The 16876-nt window shown below is 39.4% G+C and overlaps 1 protein-coding gene and 1 pseudogene across 1 annotated transcript in view; both read right to left on the reverse strand.

Moving 5' to 3' along the window:
* Positions 1–16876, reverse strand: part of DDX10 (DEAD-box helicase 10) — a 268814-nt gene that overhangs the window by 108620 nt on the left and 143318 nt on the right. Inside the window, exons 14-15 of the mRNA XM_028105941.2 lie at positions 9791–9910; positions 6892–7053 (exon numbers count right to left, since the gene is read on the reverse strand). Of these exons, the coding sequence (XP_027961742.1) occupies positions 6892–7053; positions 9791–9910 (282 nt within the window). The remainder of the gene's footprint in view (positions 1–6891; positions 7054–9790; positions 9911–16876) is intronic.
* On the reverse strand, positions 12127–13214 carry LOC114211388 (annexin A2 pseudogene; annotated as a pseudogene).

Below are 16876 nucleotides of genomic sequence, written 5' to 3' on the forward strand. Positions count from 1 at the left end.
TCAGAACAAAGCCAGGTTCTCTGATCTGTTCCCTATTCCACAGTTTCATGAGAATGATGTAAAAAATTGATCTTCAATATATAAATCTGTAACAACTCCAACAAGGATATGAAGACAGGGAGAAAAATAAGTGTATGTGGAAACACTGATTTATTAATTAATTCTTTCAAAATCTGCTGAGCTACTATGTGCCAGGCCCCACGGTGGGCTCTAAGGACTGGCAAAACACAGTCTAGCTCCCACCTGGTCTTTGTAGTCTATGACCTCGCCTTGTCAGACCCCTTCAATTACCTTAGCATCAAACTCTGCCCCTGTTCCTCACCCCAGTCTCTACTGACCATCAGTCTAACAACCACCACCCCACCCCTCAAACGTAATAGAATGTTTCAAAAAAACCCCATAATCCCATTTTAACCATAAAAAATAGAGATTATAAACAGCTCAAAGACTTGTCGCACAGTTGATAAGATTTATGCAATTTTGAGTATTTAAACGTCTTATTTTGGATGCTGGATATGAAGGAGGGCCCATGTACCAATAAGCTGAACTGAATATCACAAGATGTTATAAGCTCTTGGGAATAAAAACAGAAACTTCCCAGGCAGACATCTCCGAATGACAGGCAAAGGTTCCATAGTAACAGGCTGGCTCCTTTCTTGCAGTGCACCTTGTTGTAATGGTAGAAGGAAGGACTGAAACTGAAAGGGGGTTAGGGATGTACAAGAAGAGGCTCTCTTTTCCTCTCCTGTAAGTAAACTTTACTCATAAAGTTCATTTAAGAGTTAAACACCAGATGCTTAGTCCTTTATCCTCATGAGGACATTTCTGACAGTAACAAAATTTCTTCAGGTCATCTGAGCCAGACCATTCTCTGACAATGCCTTAGACTCTTGGACTCACAGCCACTTAAAAATGCACTCTGGTACCAGTAACTATATAGATATTCAATGAACACTCAGGCAAAGACATTACTAGTATTGGATCCTAAACTAAGCTACTAACCGCAACACTTACATTATTCCTTAATTTATTTGACACCAGTGATCTTACTCTGGAAATAAGAACACTTTCCATTATTTGTCATTCCTTCCTCAAAATCTCCACGCCTGTTCCAACCCTTTCATTCACTGTTTCAGAGTTAGCTACTGTAAGAGAATGCCTGATGGTTTAAGATAGGTATAAACAGACTGAATAGTTAAAAACAAAGACCTTGAGGTAAGAGTCTCAGGGCTGCTATTTGTGACTTGTGGGACCCTGGACAAACTACCTGCTCCTTCTAAGTCTGTTTTATCATCTGTAGTTTGAGGCTAGCTCACTTATTTCAGAAGTTGTTAGCACATAATACAATAATACATACAAAGCACTTAGTGCAGGGCTCAATCAACTAGCTGCTTTTTATTGTCAATGTTCTTGTTACTACTATTCTAAGGTGCCTGATTACTGCTTCCCTCCCTCTTGACTATCATATACATTTATGTTTAAGATACCTGGATTCCATGGCAACTAAATCCTGTGTCAACAAAAACAAAAACAAAATAGATTTTCTAAAAAGTCCCTTTAATTCTTTCCTGTCTACTGTTCACACTAGTAGTAAGTGGGACTCAGAGCAGTACTCTACCATCTTTTGGCAAGCCACATCTTGACATGGCAGCGTTATCTAAACACGCAGTCCAAAATGGATAAAGCACTCAAAGCAAATTTCAAGGGAATGAAAGAGAACTTCATGATATATTGCTTCTCTCCACTCCCAGCCGGTCTAGCAGATATTATCACCCTAAATACTGTAATCTTTTAGAGCTAAGAATGATGACACACACCACAAAGCAGATTTTCACTCCATTAAAGACACCTTTCACTGATGTGATCCATAGCCCACCTTTCAGAGTTCTGACTGAATTACAAGAAAACACATTGTTTCCATCCAAAAGTAGTGGTTTTGCCTTTATAATATACTAACTTACTAATGGTCTTCTATGCAAATATTATAGCTCCTGCTATAATCTTACTTCTGATGAGTGGTTTCAAGAGGTTCAGCTTATTAAATAGTAACAGCCCTACTTAGGTACAGCCACCTGTCAGGGAAAGCTGAAGGCTGGAATGGTCTCAGGGGGGAAAAAAAATCGATGGTTAATGGCTGGAAAGAAGACTCACAAAGGTAAATAACACTGCTGACTCAGTGACCCACAGCAGGTACACGAGGGCCTGAAGTCCACAGAGCAGGGAGCTCTGAGCTCCAGCAGCAGACAGCTAAATTCTACTCCCAGTGAGGCTGTAACGGCTTTTTTGGGTTTCTTACAAACTAGTTAAAATTCTTACTGCTCAGTTTCTAAATTGTTAGAACGAAGATATTTACTTGAGTCATAGTAGAAATTACACGGCTTTCAGAATCTGCGAGCTGAAAATATGAGTCAAGAATAGGTGTATCAGCATGGAGGACAAAAATGAACAGCTGAGTCTTACTTACACCACAGAGACGGAGTGTGTGCTTGAAACCATGGTGTAAACCTGTTAAGTTTAAAAACAGCAGGAGCAAACACCACGTTTCAAACAGGATCATTATGACAAAATTCACGTATATATTAAATACGTTATCCTTTGAAACCAAAAAAATAGTCATGAAGTAGTCTAAATATGCTAAAAGAACATTGATAAGCTTAAGAAAACTCCTAAAATTGACACATATTTTTAAAAATAGAGATTTTGTAGAGTTTTCTCTTCACATGTACAATTTTCTCAGGCACATCCCTCACTCATAATTTTTTGTTAAAGTTTCTTTCTTCTTTTTCTTTCTTCATGAAGTAAAGCTTATTCCTAGATCCTAAGTTAGTATTTCAAGTGTTCTTTAGGGACATACAATTCTCTCAGTATTCTTCCATAGAAGTAACAAAATTATGAGTGACAATTTTAAGGGAAACATAATTACATTTGCCCAAGGTAAAACCTTATGCTAGAAGAACTAAGAATTGTCATTAGAATAAGTAATATACTCAATTAGGAAAAAGATATGATTTCAAAACCAATAATGTGTTCAGATAAAGCAATTAAGATAAAATAATCTGTGCAGGATTAATAATATATTTTGCTTCTAAGTTAAATTTTAGTAACCACTGGAAAATAAGTGAACAAGAAGGAGGCCTTACCATCAAGCAAGGAACCCATTTTATCAGCAGGGAAAGATGACCAATTAAAATTCCATTTTCCAAACAACAAGGGGTTATTTCATTCCCATATCCTCCCTATACACAGAGCCAGAGGATCCCTCTGATCATCGGGTATGAACTCCCACTCCCTCTTCCTCATTTTCATAACAAGACACTGCAGTCCATACTGGTGACTGGTAATCCCACTGGACCAGGCAATGCCAGACTCAGGATTCAAAAGCAAGTACTGCTCCTTACAGTGTAACATTCCTTCCACCAAACAAGCCAAATGATCAAATTGCTACTTAAAAAATACTCCATGTCTTTGAGGCAGAAATCCAGTCCATGGTGCTTGGTGCATGACTGATATGAGTACCTGTACTGTGTCTTATGTATGCTGTCATAAACTTACTAATTCCAAAGTGCTCAAATGTGACATTTTCTCTAATTTAATACACAAATTCTTACATGTACATAAGTAATAATTTTTACTGATGGAAATGCCAAGAAACTAATCACTTATGACTCAGGTAGCATTTACATTAAAGTTGAACAGAGAGAAGACTATTTTAGTTATTCCCTTGTGCTTTTTTCAGGCTACATAATATTTTCAACATCCGATACGGAAAGTATGCCATAGGTTACCTTGTGCAGAATATACGCACTTTATACAAAACAACAAGCTTTGACTTGTTAAAAAAGACCTGGGATCAAGCCCCACATCGGGCTCCCTGCTCGGCGGGAAGCCTGCTTCTCCCTCTCCCACTCCCCCTGCTTGTGTTCCCCCTCTCGCTGTGTCTCTGTCAAATAAATAAATAAAATCTTTAAAAAAAAAAAAAAGACTTTCTGTCTATTTTAGTTACAGAGGTACAGACATCAGAACCAGTAGTATGTGAAGTTCTTGTGATTTCTCTCACAACTATGTCAGCCCAAAGTGCTCTGTTCAACCTTGCTGTAAGATAGTCACCATGACAGTTTAAAAAATCATACACTACTTTTAACAATGATGCAAAGAAAATAAATTATTTATTCTTCCCCTAAGAATGAAGGGGAGTAAGTCGGACGGGGAGACGAACCATGAGAGACGATGGACTCTGAAAAACAAACAGGGTTCTAGAGGGGAGGAGGGTAGGGCGATGGGTTAGCCTGGTGATGGGTATTAAAGAGGGCACGTTCTGCGTGGAGCACTGGGTGTTATGCACAAACAATGAATCATGGAACACTACATCAAAAACTAATGATGTAATATATGGTGATTAACATAACAATAAAACATTTTAAAAAAGAAAATAAATTATTTAAAAGCATAAAAGTAAGTGAAAATGGAAATGTGTGGAACAATCTACATACAGTATATTTACCTTTCCTGTAACAAAGGAGAAAATAAGGATCTGTATTTCTTTTTTTTTTTTTAAGATTTTATTTATTTATTCATGAGAGACAGAGAGAAAGAGAGAGAGGGAGAGAGAGAGGCAGAGGGAGAAGCAGGCTCCCAAGGAGCAGGGAGCCCGATGCGGGACTCGATCCCAGGACCCTGGGATCATGACCTGAGCCGAAGGCAGATGCTTAACCATCTGAGCCACCCAGGCACCCAAGGATCTATATTTCTATTTGCTCACATTTGCATAAAAAAACACCAGGATATGTCAGTATTTTTTTTTTTTTTAAAGTAGGCTCCACGCCCGGAGCTTAACCAACTGAGCCAACATGCCCCTAGGGTATATTAATAATTAATAAAAATAGTTACCTATGGGGGTAGGTATGAGTAAGAAGACAGGCATGGGCAGAAGCAAGATGTCTCAACTAGCTTTTTTTTTTTTTAAAGATTTTATTTATTTATTTGAGAGAGAATGAGAGAGAGCACGAGAGGAAAGAGGGTCAGAGGGAGAAGCAGACTCCCTGCTGAGCAGGGAGCCCGATGCGGGACTCGATCCCGGGACTCCAGGATCATGACCTGAGCCGAAGGCAGTCGCCTAACCAACTGAGCCACCCAGGCATCCTCAACTAGCTTTTTTATGATCTTGATTTTAGAACATGAATATATTTTTCATTTCAAAAATGTTCACGTAAAAAAAAGAGGCATAAAAAGCTTTTGTGCAGTTAACTACTGTTTAATTATAATCTTCCCAAGGACAGAGGAACCCACGTATTTTAAGTACTCTATCCTCACAGCCTAGGGCAGAGCCTAGCACACAAACAATGTGTAATAAATGTACACTTAGTCAATTTGAAATTAAGATTTTAAAGGTTTCAGAAACAATATTCCACAGCCTGGATATAGTAACTTGCACACACGGGGGAGGGAGAGCAGGGGAGACAAGAAGGCGCAGCAGTGGGAAACACCTCTGTTGCTTGTACTGCTGGCTACAGTGTCAAAATAAAGGATAAAATGTCCTTATGCTCAATCTTCCCTGGATAAGTACTCTAAGTGGAAATGTGACATGCTGCTGACATTTTAATATTAAAAATTTTAATTATTATAAAAAATTTTAATAATTAGTACCAAGTTTCAATTTAAAGTACTGTAATAAACAGCAATGCACGAAATGTTTAGTTTTCAAAATAACATTCTGAACTGCAAACTGTTTGAGGTTCATTTGTTCCCCACATTTCTAAAAGGATTTTCTCACCATTCATTTCCACCCCTGCAGCCATCTTCAATGTCTACTTTTTCTTATTCATTAAATGCTACGGCGAAGCTGCATCGAACCTTGAAGAAACGAGAACTGCTGCTCTATAAAAGTTGACTGAGCCACTGAATCATTACAAGGTCAAAGAGGAGTCAAAACCCGCAAGAATCCTTCTCAGGATATAGTTAATAATGTCCACATCCAAAACCTTACAAGTTTCTTAACCCAGAACCTCACGTTATAGCAGTGATTCTTGAGCATGAGACTATGTTCCCCTGAAATCATTCATTATCTCAAGGTTATGCTATAGAAATGTCCTTAAAAATATAAATCTGCCTTGTCTCATTAACTGAACCACTTATCTAGTGAAATGTCCACTTTTGTGGGAATTAAGTAGTGTGATAAGATGGTAAGACCAGGAGTGACCACAATGGAGTAGCCCAGTTCAAGGATAACAGAAAACTGCCAAGTGTGAGGCTAACGGTGCGCATGCTTATACAGAAGCACTCCCTCTTACAAGGTTTCTTCTTTTCTATTTTTTTTTAAATACACTAAGTAAATCTTCCATGCACTATCAACTATTAAGCTGAGGCTGGAAACAACAGGTAAATGGTGAAGAACCTGTGGTACATCTGTACCAAGCACTCAGACACACAACAACCTGGGTGAATTTACACAGAGTTTCACTGAGTATAAAACGCAAGTCCCAAAAGGCTACAAACACATTACACCGCTTCATTTACCTAACATTCCTGAAATGGCAAAAATTAGAGAAATGGAGCACAGAGGATGAGAGAGTAATACAGAGGCTGTTACTTCTTACAACTGCATGTGAAACTACATTAATCTCAAAATCAAAACTTTAAAAAGAAATCACTAACATTATTTGGGTTCCCTCAACCAAAAGCAGATTGGGGCAACGTTCTTAGAAACCAGTCAGGATACAAGACTCCACCAGCAGAAGCAAGAGAAAGAGACTAGATAAGATGACAAAATACCCACAGAGAAAGAAGTGTTCAAGAAATCAATGAAGAAAGTAATATGGTTACTGATGAACATCTAACGAATATTTAGGGACATAGAAAATGTTATTCAGTATTAATTCAAGATGGAAAGCTCACCCGATGCTTTGCCTTGATCTTCTTCCTATATTCTTCTTTGTCAAATCTGTCCTCCGCTTGAAGCCTCTCCTTGGCTTCAGCTAAGTTGATGCCACCAGCACCGTCCTCATCCTCAGTGTGCTTCAGGACCGGTTTCTGCGCCTGTGGCCACTGCTGAACTAACTGCAGACAGGAGAACAGTAAGTACGGGGCAGGGGACAGGCGACATCAACAGAAAACCACTGCCCTCTGTATAATGATTTGAAATGGTGCATTCTCCCCACTTTCTGCCTTACAACCTGTATTTCTTAAACTTTCACACAAACTTTATAAATAAAGTGAGCAAACCCCTGAAAAGACTGTCCCAGTCAGGATAACGTAATGCTGCCACAATCCAGTGACCCAGCAGGCATAAAGGAAAATGTCATGAAATACTCTGGAGGAGAAGCTACGTGCCTCCACATCATCTCAGTGTCTTAATGGGCGATGCGCTGCCGGCTCCATTCCCAAACGTATGCAGAACAGGAGCCAGGTGGACCCAAGCAGTCCTGCTGGCTACCGTGGCACCTCCAACCCTCCTGTCCCCATACTGTTGTTTGACTTTCCTGTGCTTTCCTGTGTTTCCGCCAAGAATTAATCTGATCTCCTTGAGGGCAGTTGTCTATCCTATTCATGTATTCTCGGGGCCCAGCACAGTATCTGGCACATATCGAATGCTCAAAATTGATCAATAAATCCCATATCAGCCCATAATACATATAAAGACTAAAATAACTAGGCATAAAAGAAAATTAGCTTGGATTTCAGGAGCTGGCTCAAATCTACACAATTTACACATACAGTTCACGGTTAGGAACAAGGTAACACAGAAGTCAGGGCACTGATCTGGAGTCAGGGGACCTGGCTTAATGTTCTCACTTTTTTGCTAGCCCTACTGCATAATCCTGAATAAATACTTCATTTCTGGACATCTGTGTCCTTGTCTGAAAAATTTTTAAAAAGGTCTATTTGACTCAATCATCTTCCAGGTCTAACACTGTAAAACTCAAGACAATTTAGACAAAACCTATTCTCTTGTTTTTAACTAGTAATTGGTTGCCAGAGGATTTCAGTAGCTGCCATTGTTTTGAAAGGCCACTAATTAAACTGCAAGCAAAGTGAAGCTGTAGGCACACACATTCTCTTGTCAGCTCCTCTCACTCCTGTCACCAGCCAGTCTTCAAGATGGGATTCCCACAGCGTCTCGACTTTTGGCAACGAATGGGGGTCACACCTGTCAGTGCATGGGCGGCCATGCTGGCAGCCGCTGACACTGAAGAAGCAGGGAGAGGAAGCGGGTGTGACAGAAAGAACACCACCCACTGCTCCAACTCTTCAGTCCTTTTTTATGACCACATGAAAAAAGTTCAGGCCTCTGCGTGCGAAGGAAAAGTTCTTTCAGACTTTCAGAGCAGAAGTTTCAGTGTGGCTCATAGCCAGACAGGGCTCCTATGAGCAGTAAGTTTTCAGGGAAACATTTTACAGTTAAGGATTTATGCTCATCTTGGAGCAAGTTGGTATAATCCACGCAGTTAAGCGCACTAACACAATCAGGAACCTCATGATGCTAACAGCACTAATCTTGCTTTACAGTAAGCATCTGACATAATACAACTATATTTTGGCCGAGCCTGCTTCAGGTGCTGACCTCTTTTCAGTAATTTCACAAGGATCCATTACATGTCAATTCTATAGGCTTCCTGGGCAACTTCCAACAACTTTAAATTGCACTCTTTCTTCATATGATTTATACACCACCTTACTCCATATTCCTAGTGTAAATCTGGGCTCCCTTTGCCAAAGTAACATCCAGATGTCTGTTAACCTCCCAGTTAATAGGAAACATACTCCACTGGATACAGACTGCTTATGCAGCATCCGTACGAATGATGAGGAAATGTCTTGTGTGACATATAACAGTCAGTATCTTAAAAACTGTTATTTTATTGGGATATTAGAAAACAGTCCATTCATTCAAAAAACTTATGGGTTTACTGTATGTCAGGCCCCGTTCTCAGTGCTGGGGGCAGGTACCTTCCTTCAGGTAGCTACCCTCATTCCACTGGAGTGGAAGAAAAGGACAACAATCACGTAAATAGAGAATGTAAAGTCACATAAGTGCTCGGAAGAAAAAAATAAAGGACAAGGCACGGAAAATGAGATGACAGTGGGACAGTGGGTGTGTGCTCTACCAGGACACACGGGAGAACCCGTAGACTGATGAGAGTGGAAACCGGGAGCGGCTATCCTGAAGACCCACTACGACCACCAACCACCATTACTCCCTAGGTAAGTCACCTGACTTTCCAGACCTCTCTTCTCTTTAAAAACAGAGAGAACATTGTGATTTAACAGAGGGACTTTTCATGAGCCATCTGCGAGTGATACGTATTTACACAAAGACCAAGGTAATGGTGAGGTGAGAGCCAGGCACTGGTGTGAAGCAGAAAACGCCGTCTCAAAGCCAGCCGAGAAAGAAACATGCTAATACAGCATGGTAATTGAGGAACTGCAAAGCAGAAACTTCACAGAGTCCAGAAAAGGCTGTGGCAAGTAGTTGTGTTACTATTCTTGCGTTTGTTGCCACAGAACATGTTGACGGACACCCTGACGGGAAAGTCTAATTTGTAAAAACGGAATTTAGGAAGTTCAAAACCAGCTCCGTGTCATCAGCACCCAGAAGTATGGCAGATTACTGTCAGTGAGGCCTTCCTGCCTCCAGATGTACAGCTGACGAACCGCCTAAGACAACACTGACAGGAGCTGCCTAGTGCTTTAAAGAAACAGTTTCTTTTTCTCATTAAGGAATGTAAGTCAGACGAGAGTCAGACTCTACAATACTTGGATGGTGCCTCAGAAATGAAGCATTTAAGAATCTTACCTCCCCTTCATCAGTAAATGTTATCTTCTTATTCACTTTAAAATTTCTCTTCATTACTTTTTTTGCTTCTGCGACCTTGGTCACTTTTTTCTTGACACTGGATTTAGAAGGTTCTTTTTTCTGTATGAAAATGTACAAAAAACAAAGATGATTAGTTAAATGGCTGCATTTATATCAGCAATTTAACTCTGCAATACACTTTCCAAAATTAAATGTATTTACTGGCTCACTGGCTAATAAGCACCAAAAATACTATCCAGAAATCAAGTTATTAGATTTTTTAACTAATGGTACCCCCACAGTGCTAAAGGGGCTTAAATCTAAACAAGATAAATGTTAGACATAAGTAACCTTTAAAATTTCTTCTATTACTAAAACTATGCTATCCTGATAATGTTGAGACACCAGAAGAAACGTGATAACGTGAAAAAAGGACATTCCACATAAATAAAGCTACCTTGCAGCTATAACACAGAGCACATTTTAGAAATAGCTCTAACTCCAAGGGCAAAATTAAATTTTCAGAATAGGAAAATGTTTACCTGGAAAGCAAAATTACTACAGTACATTGTTTGCAGCTCAACATTCTTCCTCCTATTACAGTAATTTATATATGAACACTGGAAAATATCCTTTGATAACTAAGCTGTGTCCAAAGGTCAGATAGAATCAGAGTACTTTTAACAGGATACACTGATCAGAACCCACCTAATGTCCTAAAACCACCAAAGCAGGGTATTAAAAATGCAGAGCCATTGTTTACTTATGCTAAGTGAATGAGCGAACCATCTGAAGTGGGGAGCTGTCCAGGTCATAGCATGGTGTGCACTGATGAGTGACAGTACGTAACTCACCACTCAGAGGGATCTGCATTATACTCCTCACATTAGACCCAGGGGTACCATGGGTGGTGGTTAATAAACGAATCTAAGGAAGCCTCCATCAGATGAGTAGACAGAATAAGTCTTTGGTGCAACAGTTAAGAAAATGGATTTGAATTCAAGCTCTACCACTTATGAGCTGTGTAAGAGTAAGTTATTTAATCACTGTGCTTTAGCTATAAATTGAGTATCCTCGATAATACCTCTATCTCATAGAGTTGTTCTGGAGAGTTTAACAATAAATGTAAAACACACAAAATGTAAGTATTCAATAAACCTCAAATACTACTATTATATATTGATTTCACACTACCTAAAGAGATCATGCCAACTGCACAGAGGTCTAATTTGCAAAATTCTGGACTTTGAATTTCCTAATTGGTTGGTTTTTTTAACTCTGTGTTACAGGTAACCACCCAAGAAAAAGTAAGAAAGGAGGGACTGATCTAGGAAACAAGAATTATCAGAAGCTTCGAAAAGATATACCCCTGGCTACAACCATTATATTATGTTAATAAATATACACAGAAAGAACAATTCACTTAAATATTATTGATAATGAATTTAAAAATGCTTAAAAATAAAGTACCATGAGATCAAAAACAACACCACACTAAAACAGAGGTTTGTGTCAAGTTATTAATCATTATATTTTTAGATAATACTTATTATGAAAATCAGATAGCGTATCCGCAATATGATAATTTAAGTACAACAAGAAAGTTACTTTGACACCAATGGTTCTCTTATGTGGTAATGTATTACTAAAACTGCTGTTATAATTCTGGTTCTTAAAACATGCAAGCTATATTATCCAACTATGCTTATTTCTCAGACCATGGATCATTTCAAATTTAAGAACATTCTAAGATTTTAAATCCACAAAATGCTTATGAAAAGATTAATCTCTTCTGAAGTAACAAATTGATATTACATCAGAGAGAGACATCAATACATTAAAATTTCTATGTGTGCACCTCACAGGATTTCTATGAAAGGAAATTCAATTGTTTTAGATTTCTTCTTCAGGAGGGGGGATATCCCACCTCCTCCACCCCCCCCCCCACACCTCCACTGGCCCTGACCGCATGAATGTTGCCATCTGGTTGCACAGGGCCCTAAACTGCTCTGCCCATCCCTCACAACCCTCTCCCTACCACTGGACTCTGAGATACATTACTATTATTGTTTTTCAAGTAAAAATTCAGTTTATTCATCTGTTTATGACACAGTACACAAGAGGCAAAGTGTTTCACATCATAGATTTCCCTTCCAACTCCTCAGAATGTTCATTTCTTTGGCTAAAAGGAGAGACTAGACATGAGAGGCAGGTAATGCTTAGGCAACTGACATAAGGATGGGGAGGGGGTGATGCTAACACCATCCTCGCGGGGACAGGCACAAGGGGACTGTTAGTCACAGGCTATTTTCTAGAACTGTTAGCTGGAAACAGAGGAGCACCACTCCCGGGCGCTCATCCGTCGTGGGCCTCAGTCATCCCCACCACACAGGTACAGCAGCTCTTTCTGGTAGTCGCCCTTCGTGTCTTGCTGGATGTAGTAGTACAGGGTTTTGCCGTACTTTCTCTTTAGTTCAGACCTAGTTTTCAACATGTCCACTTCACTGCGAGAGACCAAGATTCTAATCAGGACTTTATCATGAGTCCCCTTGCCCTTCAGGGAGTCGTACAGCCGGTCAGCAAAATACAGGGGCTTGTTCTGAATGCACTGGACCAGGTTCAGGAAAGCATTTTCCAGGTCTCCTTTGACCTCCTTCTTGATGCTCTCCAGCATGTCATAAGGGCTGTAGCTCTTGTACCTTTCAAATACTTTCTGGAGGTGACACACACTCCACTCAGTCATGTTGCTGATCCACTTGGGCACATCAGTTCCTTTCCTCTTCACTCCAGCATCATAGAGATCCTGAGCATCTTGGTCAATCAGTTCATAATCAATGACAGAGCCATTCTCTGCTCTTCTACCCTTTGCAAGGGCAACCATCAGCTTGCGGAAGTCACCAGATGTGTCAGAAGCGATGTCCTTCTCCAGATCAGTCTTGTACATTTCTTTGTAGACTCTGTTAATTTCCTGAAGCTCTTGGTTGGTCCTTGAGTAGATGATCTCAATGAGGGACTCATTCATCAGTCCCCAGCCCCTGCATGGAGGCTTTCAGCTCAGAAGCGTCATACTCAGCAGGTGTTTTCAATAGGCCCAAAATCACGGTAACCAGGTGGCCAGACAAGGCTGACTTGAGTGCTGACGCAAGTTCCTTTCTGGTCCTTCTCTGGTAGGCAAAGGCAATATCCTGTCTCTGTTCATTGCTGCAGTTGGTCGAAATGTTGACAATGGTGACCTCATCCACACCTTTGGTCTTGATGGCTGTTTCAATGTTCAGAGCATTCACACTCAGCATCAAAATTGGTGTATGCTTTGACCGACCCATATGCACTTGGAGGCGTGGAGCGATCACCCTCCAAGCTGAGCTTGCAGAGAATTTCGTGAACAGTAGACATTTTGAAGGAAACTGGGCCTGGCGCTGAGAGCTGCGAGCTTGAGAGCTGCGAGCTTGAGAGCTGCGAGCATCCCCAGTTGTAGAGCCGATAAATTACTCTTATTGTTGGAAAATAATACAATCATCATTTCCTTACTTTGACAAGTAACTCAGTAAATTGTGTGGTGGTAAAACTAAATTGAAAGAGAACAGGGTGATAAGAAGCTTGTCAACAGAAATTAAGCTGCCACCTGTAGGACACCTTGTGAACACAGGGCATTAATAAGACCCCCCACTTCCTTCTGTTCAGCCATTACTCCTACACCCCCAGCCCCCACTTTCCCCCAGAGACAATTACCAAAGAGCACCACCAATACAGCCACGAGGGTTGGCGACTGTGTTAATGACTCCTACTTGATCTTCTTGGGTTTTAGGGTTAAGTCAATTCTTGAGGATCCTGGGTTGGCTAATGTTCTGTCATCAGAGAGACAATGCTGATCAAATAGTGCAAACTCAGAGGATCATCATGATGTAAAAATAACAAATAGAAGTAAATTATCACCACTTAAATAAAAACAAAAAAATGCTGAGGAGAAACCTTCTGGGGGTGATGGTCATACTCTATTATCTTGATGGGAGTTTGAGTTACATAGGTGTATACAACAGTCAATATTCAAATGTTAGGGCGCCTGGGTGGCTCAGATGGTTAAGCGTCTGCCTTCGGCTCAGGTCACGATCCCAGAGTCCTGGGATCGAGTCCCACATGGGCTCCCTGCTCCTTGGGAGCCTGCTTCTCCCTCTGCCTCTCTCTCTCTCTCTGTCTCTCATGAATAAATAAATAAAATCTTTAAAAAAAATATTCAAACGTTACATTTAAGATCGGTGTATTTTACTGTACATAAATTTCTACCTCAAAAGAGTCCTGTAAACAAATACTGAACTTTAATGAATGACAGGCAAGCTCAAGTATATGGAAGAAAGTGTAATGCTGTTGGCAACTTACTCTGAAATGCATTACATTTAAAAAGGTGATAAAGGGATAGATGGAGAATTATGTGGTAAAAGGGGAACTGTAGAATATGAGTGGTCAATATTTTGGTGTCCAAAAGTACATTCTCTTCAACTTTTCTTTATGCTAGAAATTTTTCATAATAAAATACAAATGCCTGGTCCCAGGAATGAGAGAAAAAGTCACAAAGCAGAAATACCAAATACTGTCAGAACAGAAAAAAGGTCAGTCAGAAAACCAACCCTACAGAGTGGAACCTTGGGATGATGCAGGTTCCACTAAAGCTCCACATCAAGAGCTTCAGGGAAACCCGTGAAACCACTGAATTACGTCACAAAACATGGGGCGGGTATTTGCATCTTTGCATCTTTACAGTTTATCATGGATTCTAAAAGGGAGCTGTGATCTCCCCCTACAAAAAAGTTTGCTTGTCTGAGGGAAGCTACAGAAAGGAAGAACAGAAATTGCAACATGGGTGAGAAGACACACGTTTATCTTATTTTACTGATAGGCTGTGGCTTTACTCCAGTACTGGAGAGTTTTCTTCAAATATGCACAAGAGTGTCATCCACATACAAGACACTGCAGTGCATACTGAGACCCCAGCAGTGAAAGAGACAGGTGGACTCCCAAGCCTCCCTGAGCCTAACTCTATCGGCAGAAAAAAGACATTAAAACAGTGAAAAATATTAAGTATTTAATCACAAATGTATTAAGTGCTCAGAAAAAATATACAAGATGAATGAATTCTATGTAATAGGGTACCTGCCCTAGCCAGTCTAGGCTGGGGAGAGGAAGTTAAGGAAAATTTCCTTTTGAGGGACAAATGTTTGAACTGAGGGGCAAACACCCAAACACGGTGGCATTGCTGGTACCTTCTGGGTGTCCACTGATGGTGGATTTCACATAGGGTTTATAAGAGAGGCTTAGCTTAGTTCAATGTCATTCTTTTAAATATTAACTTTAGCAGGTGACACATGCTCATTTATTTTGTAAAGGATATTCACTTCCTATGAATTCATGTCTTATTCATATTAAAAAGTTGCCATTCATGTCTTCTTCAGCCCCATGTTTACCTCCCAAAAAACAAACAGTGTTAATAGCTTTTTCTATATCCTTTCCAGAGACATTCTGCCCATATTCAAATATATATGAAGAACACCAAGATACTAAAAAAGCTATCCCTGCAATCAACAACCTTGTATACATAGCTTCATATAAATGTGCATCTATTTACCTAGGATAAATTTCTAAAACTTAAAGCACTCAGTCAAAAACTATGTGCATTTATATTTCAAAAGATATTGCCAAATAACCCTTCTGAGAATTTACACAAAATTTAATATTCCCAACAAAAATTTGAGAGCAACCGATTCTCCACATCTATTAAAAAAATAGATTATTAGGCTTTATGTTTTTGTCAGGTGAAAAAATAACATCTCAGGGAAGTTTTAATTACATTTATATTGTTTTAAGCATAGCAGAACATCTTTTCAAAGGCATTTCCCCCCATGCACCATGTATATTAATTACCAGTATTTTTAATGAATTCCTGGCATTTTATTAATTTGTGAAATCTTTTCATTTGTTAAAAATGTATCAATATTTTCTCCCACTGTATCATTTAAGTTCAGACTTTTGCCATACAGGGTAATATTTTGTTGTTTTGCTTTGTTTTGTTTTTTGCTAAACATATATTTTTAATCTTTATGTAGTCAATTTTTAAAAATAATGAAAATTTCTGGATTTTTTTATACCACATTTAACAATACTTTTCCAACTAAAAGACTTTTCGAAAATGAATTTAACTCCTTAAAATGCAGATTTCACTTTTCCTAAGAGTTTCAACACTGGCTCTTGGATAAGGGAAGAAATGCTCATTAATACTTTAAATTTCTATTCATTAAATCATGAAAAATATCAAGTATCTTATTGTTAGGTAAAAGTTATATTTTGACTACAAGATTTTGTATTATTGGTATAAGAATGAAATTTGCAGCCACCAAAGAGCCTAATGAAAGATTTCCTGACAAGATGTAAAACATCAAAATGCAATTTTCATTTCCATTTGCACTTCCAGCACATGTATTCTAGACTTCAGAATCAAATGCTAAAAGGAAAATATCGTAAAATACAAAAGTGATAAAGCATCAAATTATTTTCAAGGTCTTGTTATAGCTGTAGAAGGTTGCCACAAATAACTTGGAAGAAAGAACAAGAACAGTCGCTAAAAGCAGTGCTCCTTCCTAGCAGAAGGTCCGTGTTACTTTTAACACCGGCTACCAGAAGATTCAAAATATAATCAAAGGAAAAAGAAACCCCACTTTAATACAAGCATTACTACTATACATCCTAGAGGGTACAATGAAAGTATCATTGCAAAAAAAGGAAAAACAACACCATAAGGAGATGAAAGTTAGAATTAAAAGAAAAGATACTCTGAAGAAATCAGATGTTTATGTTTCCTTAAAGTAGCTCCCACACACATCACAGAATAATTAACGGTCTATAACAGAAATGGTATCTAAAAGTGAAGGAGACTGGGGTGCCTGGGTGGCTCAGTCAGAAACCTGCCTCTTGGTTTTGGCTCAGGTCATGCTCTGAGGGTCCTGCGATCCAGCCCCATGTTGGGCTCCATGCTCAGCAGGAGTCTGCTTGAGACTCTCTCCCTCTGCCCCTCTCCCCCCAGGTGCATGCACAAGCACA

This window comes from Eumetopias jubatus, unplaced genomic scaffold (assembly GCF_037043125.1).
Source record: "Eumetopias jubatus isolate StellerSeaLion01/CBP00866 unplaced genomic scaffold, mEumJub1_p1.0 scaffold_13, whole genome shotgun sequence".
NCBI classification, from domain to species: Eukaryota; Metazoa; Chordata; class Mammalia; order Carnivora; family Otariidae; genus Eumetopias; species Eumetopias jubatus.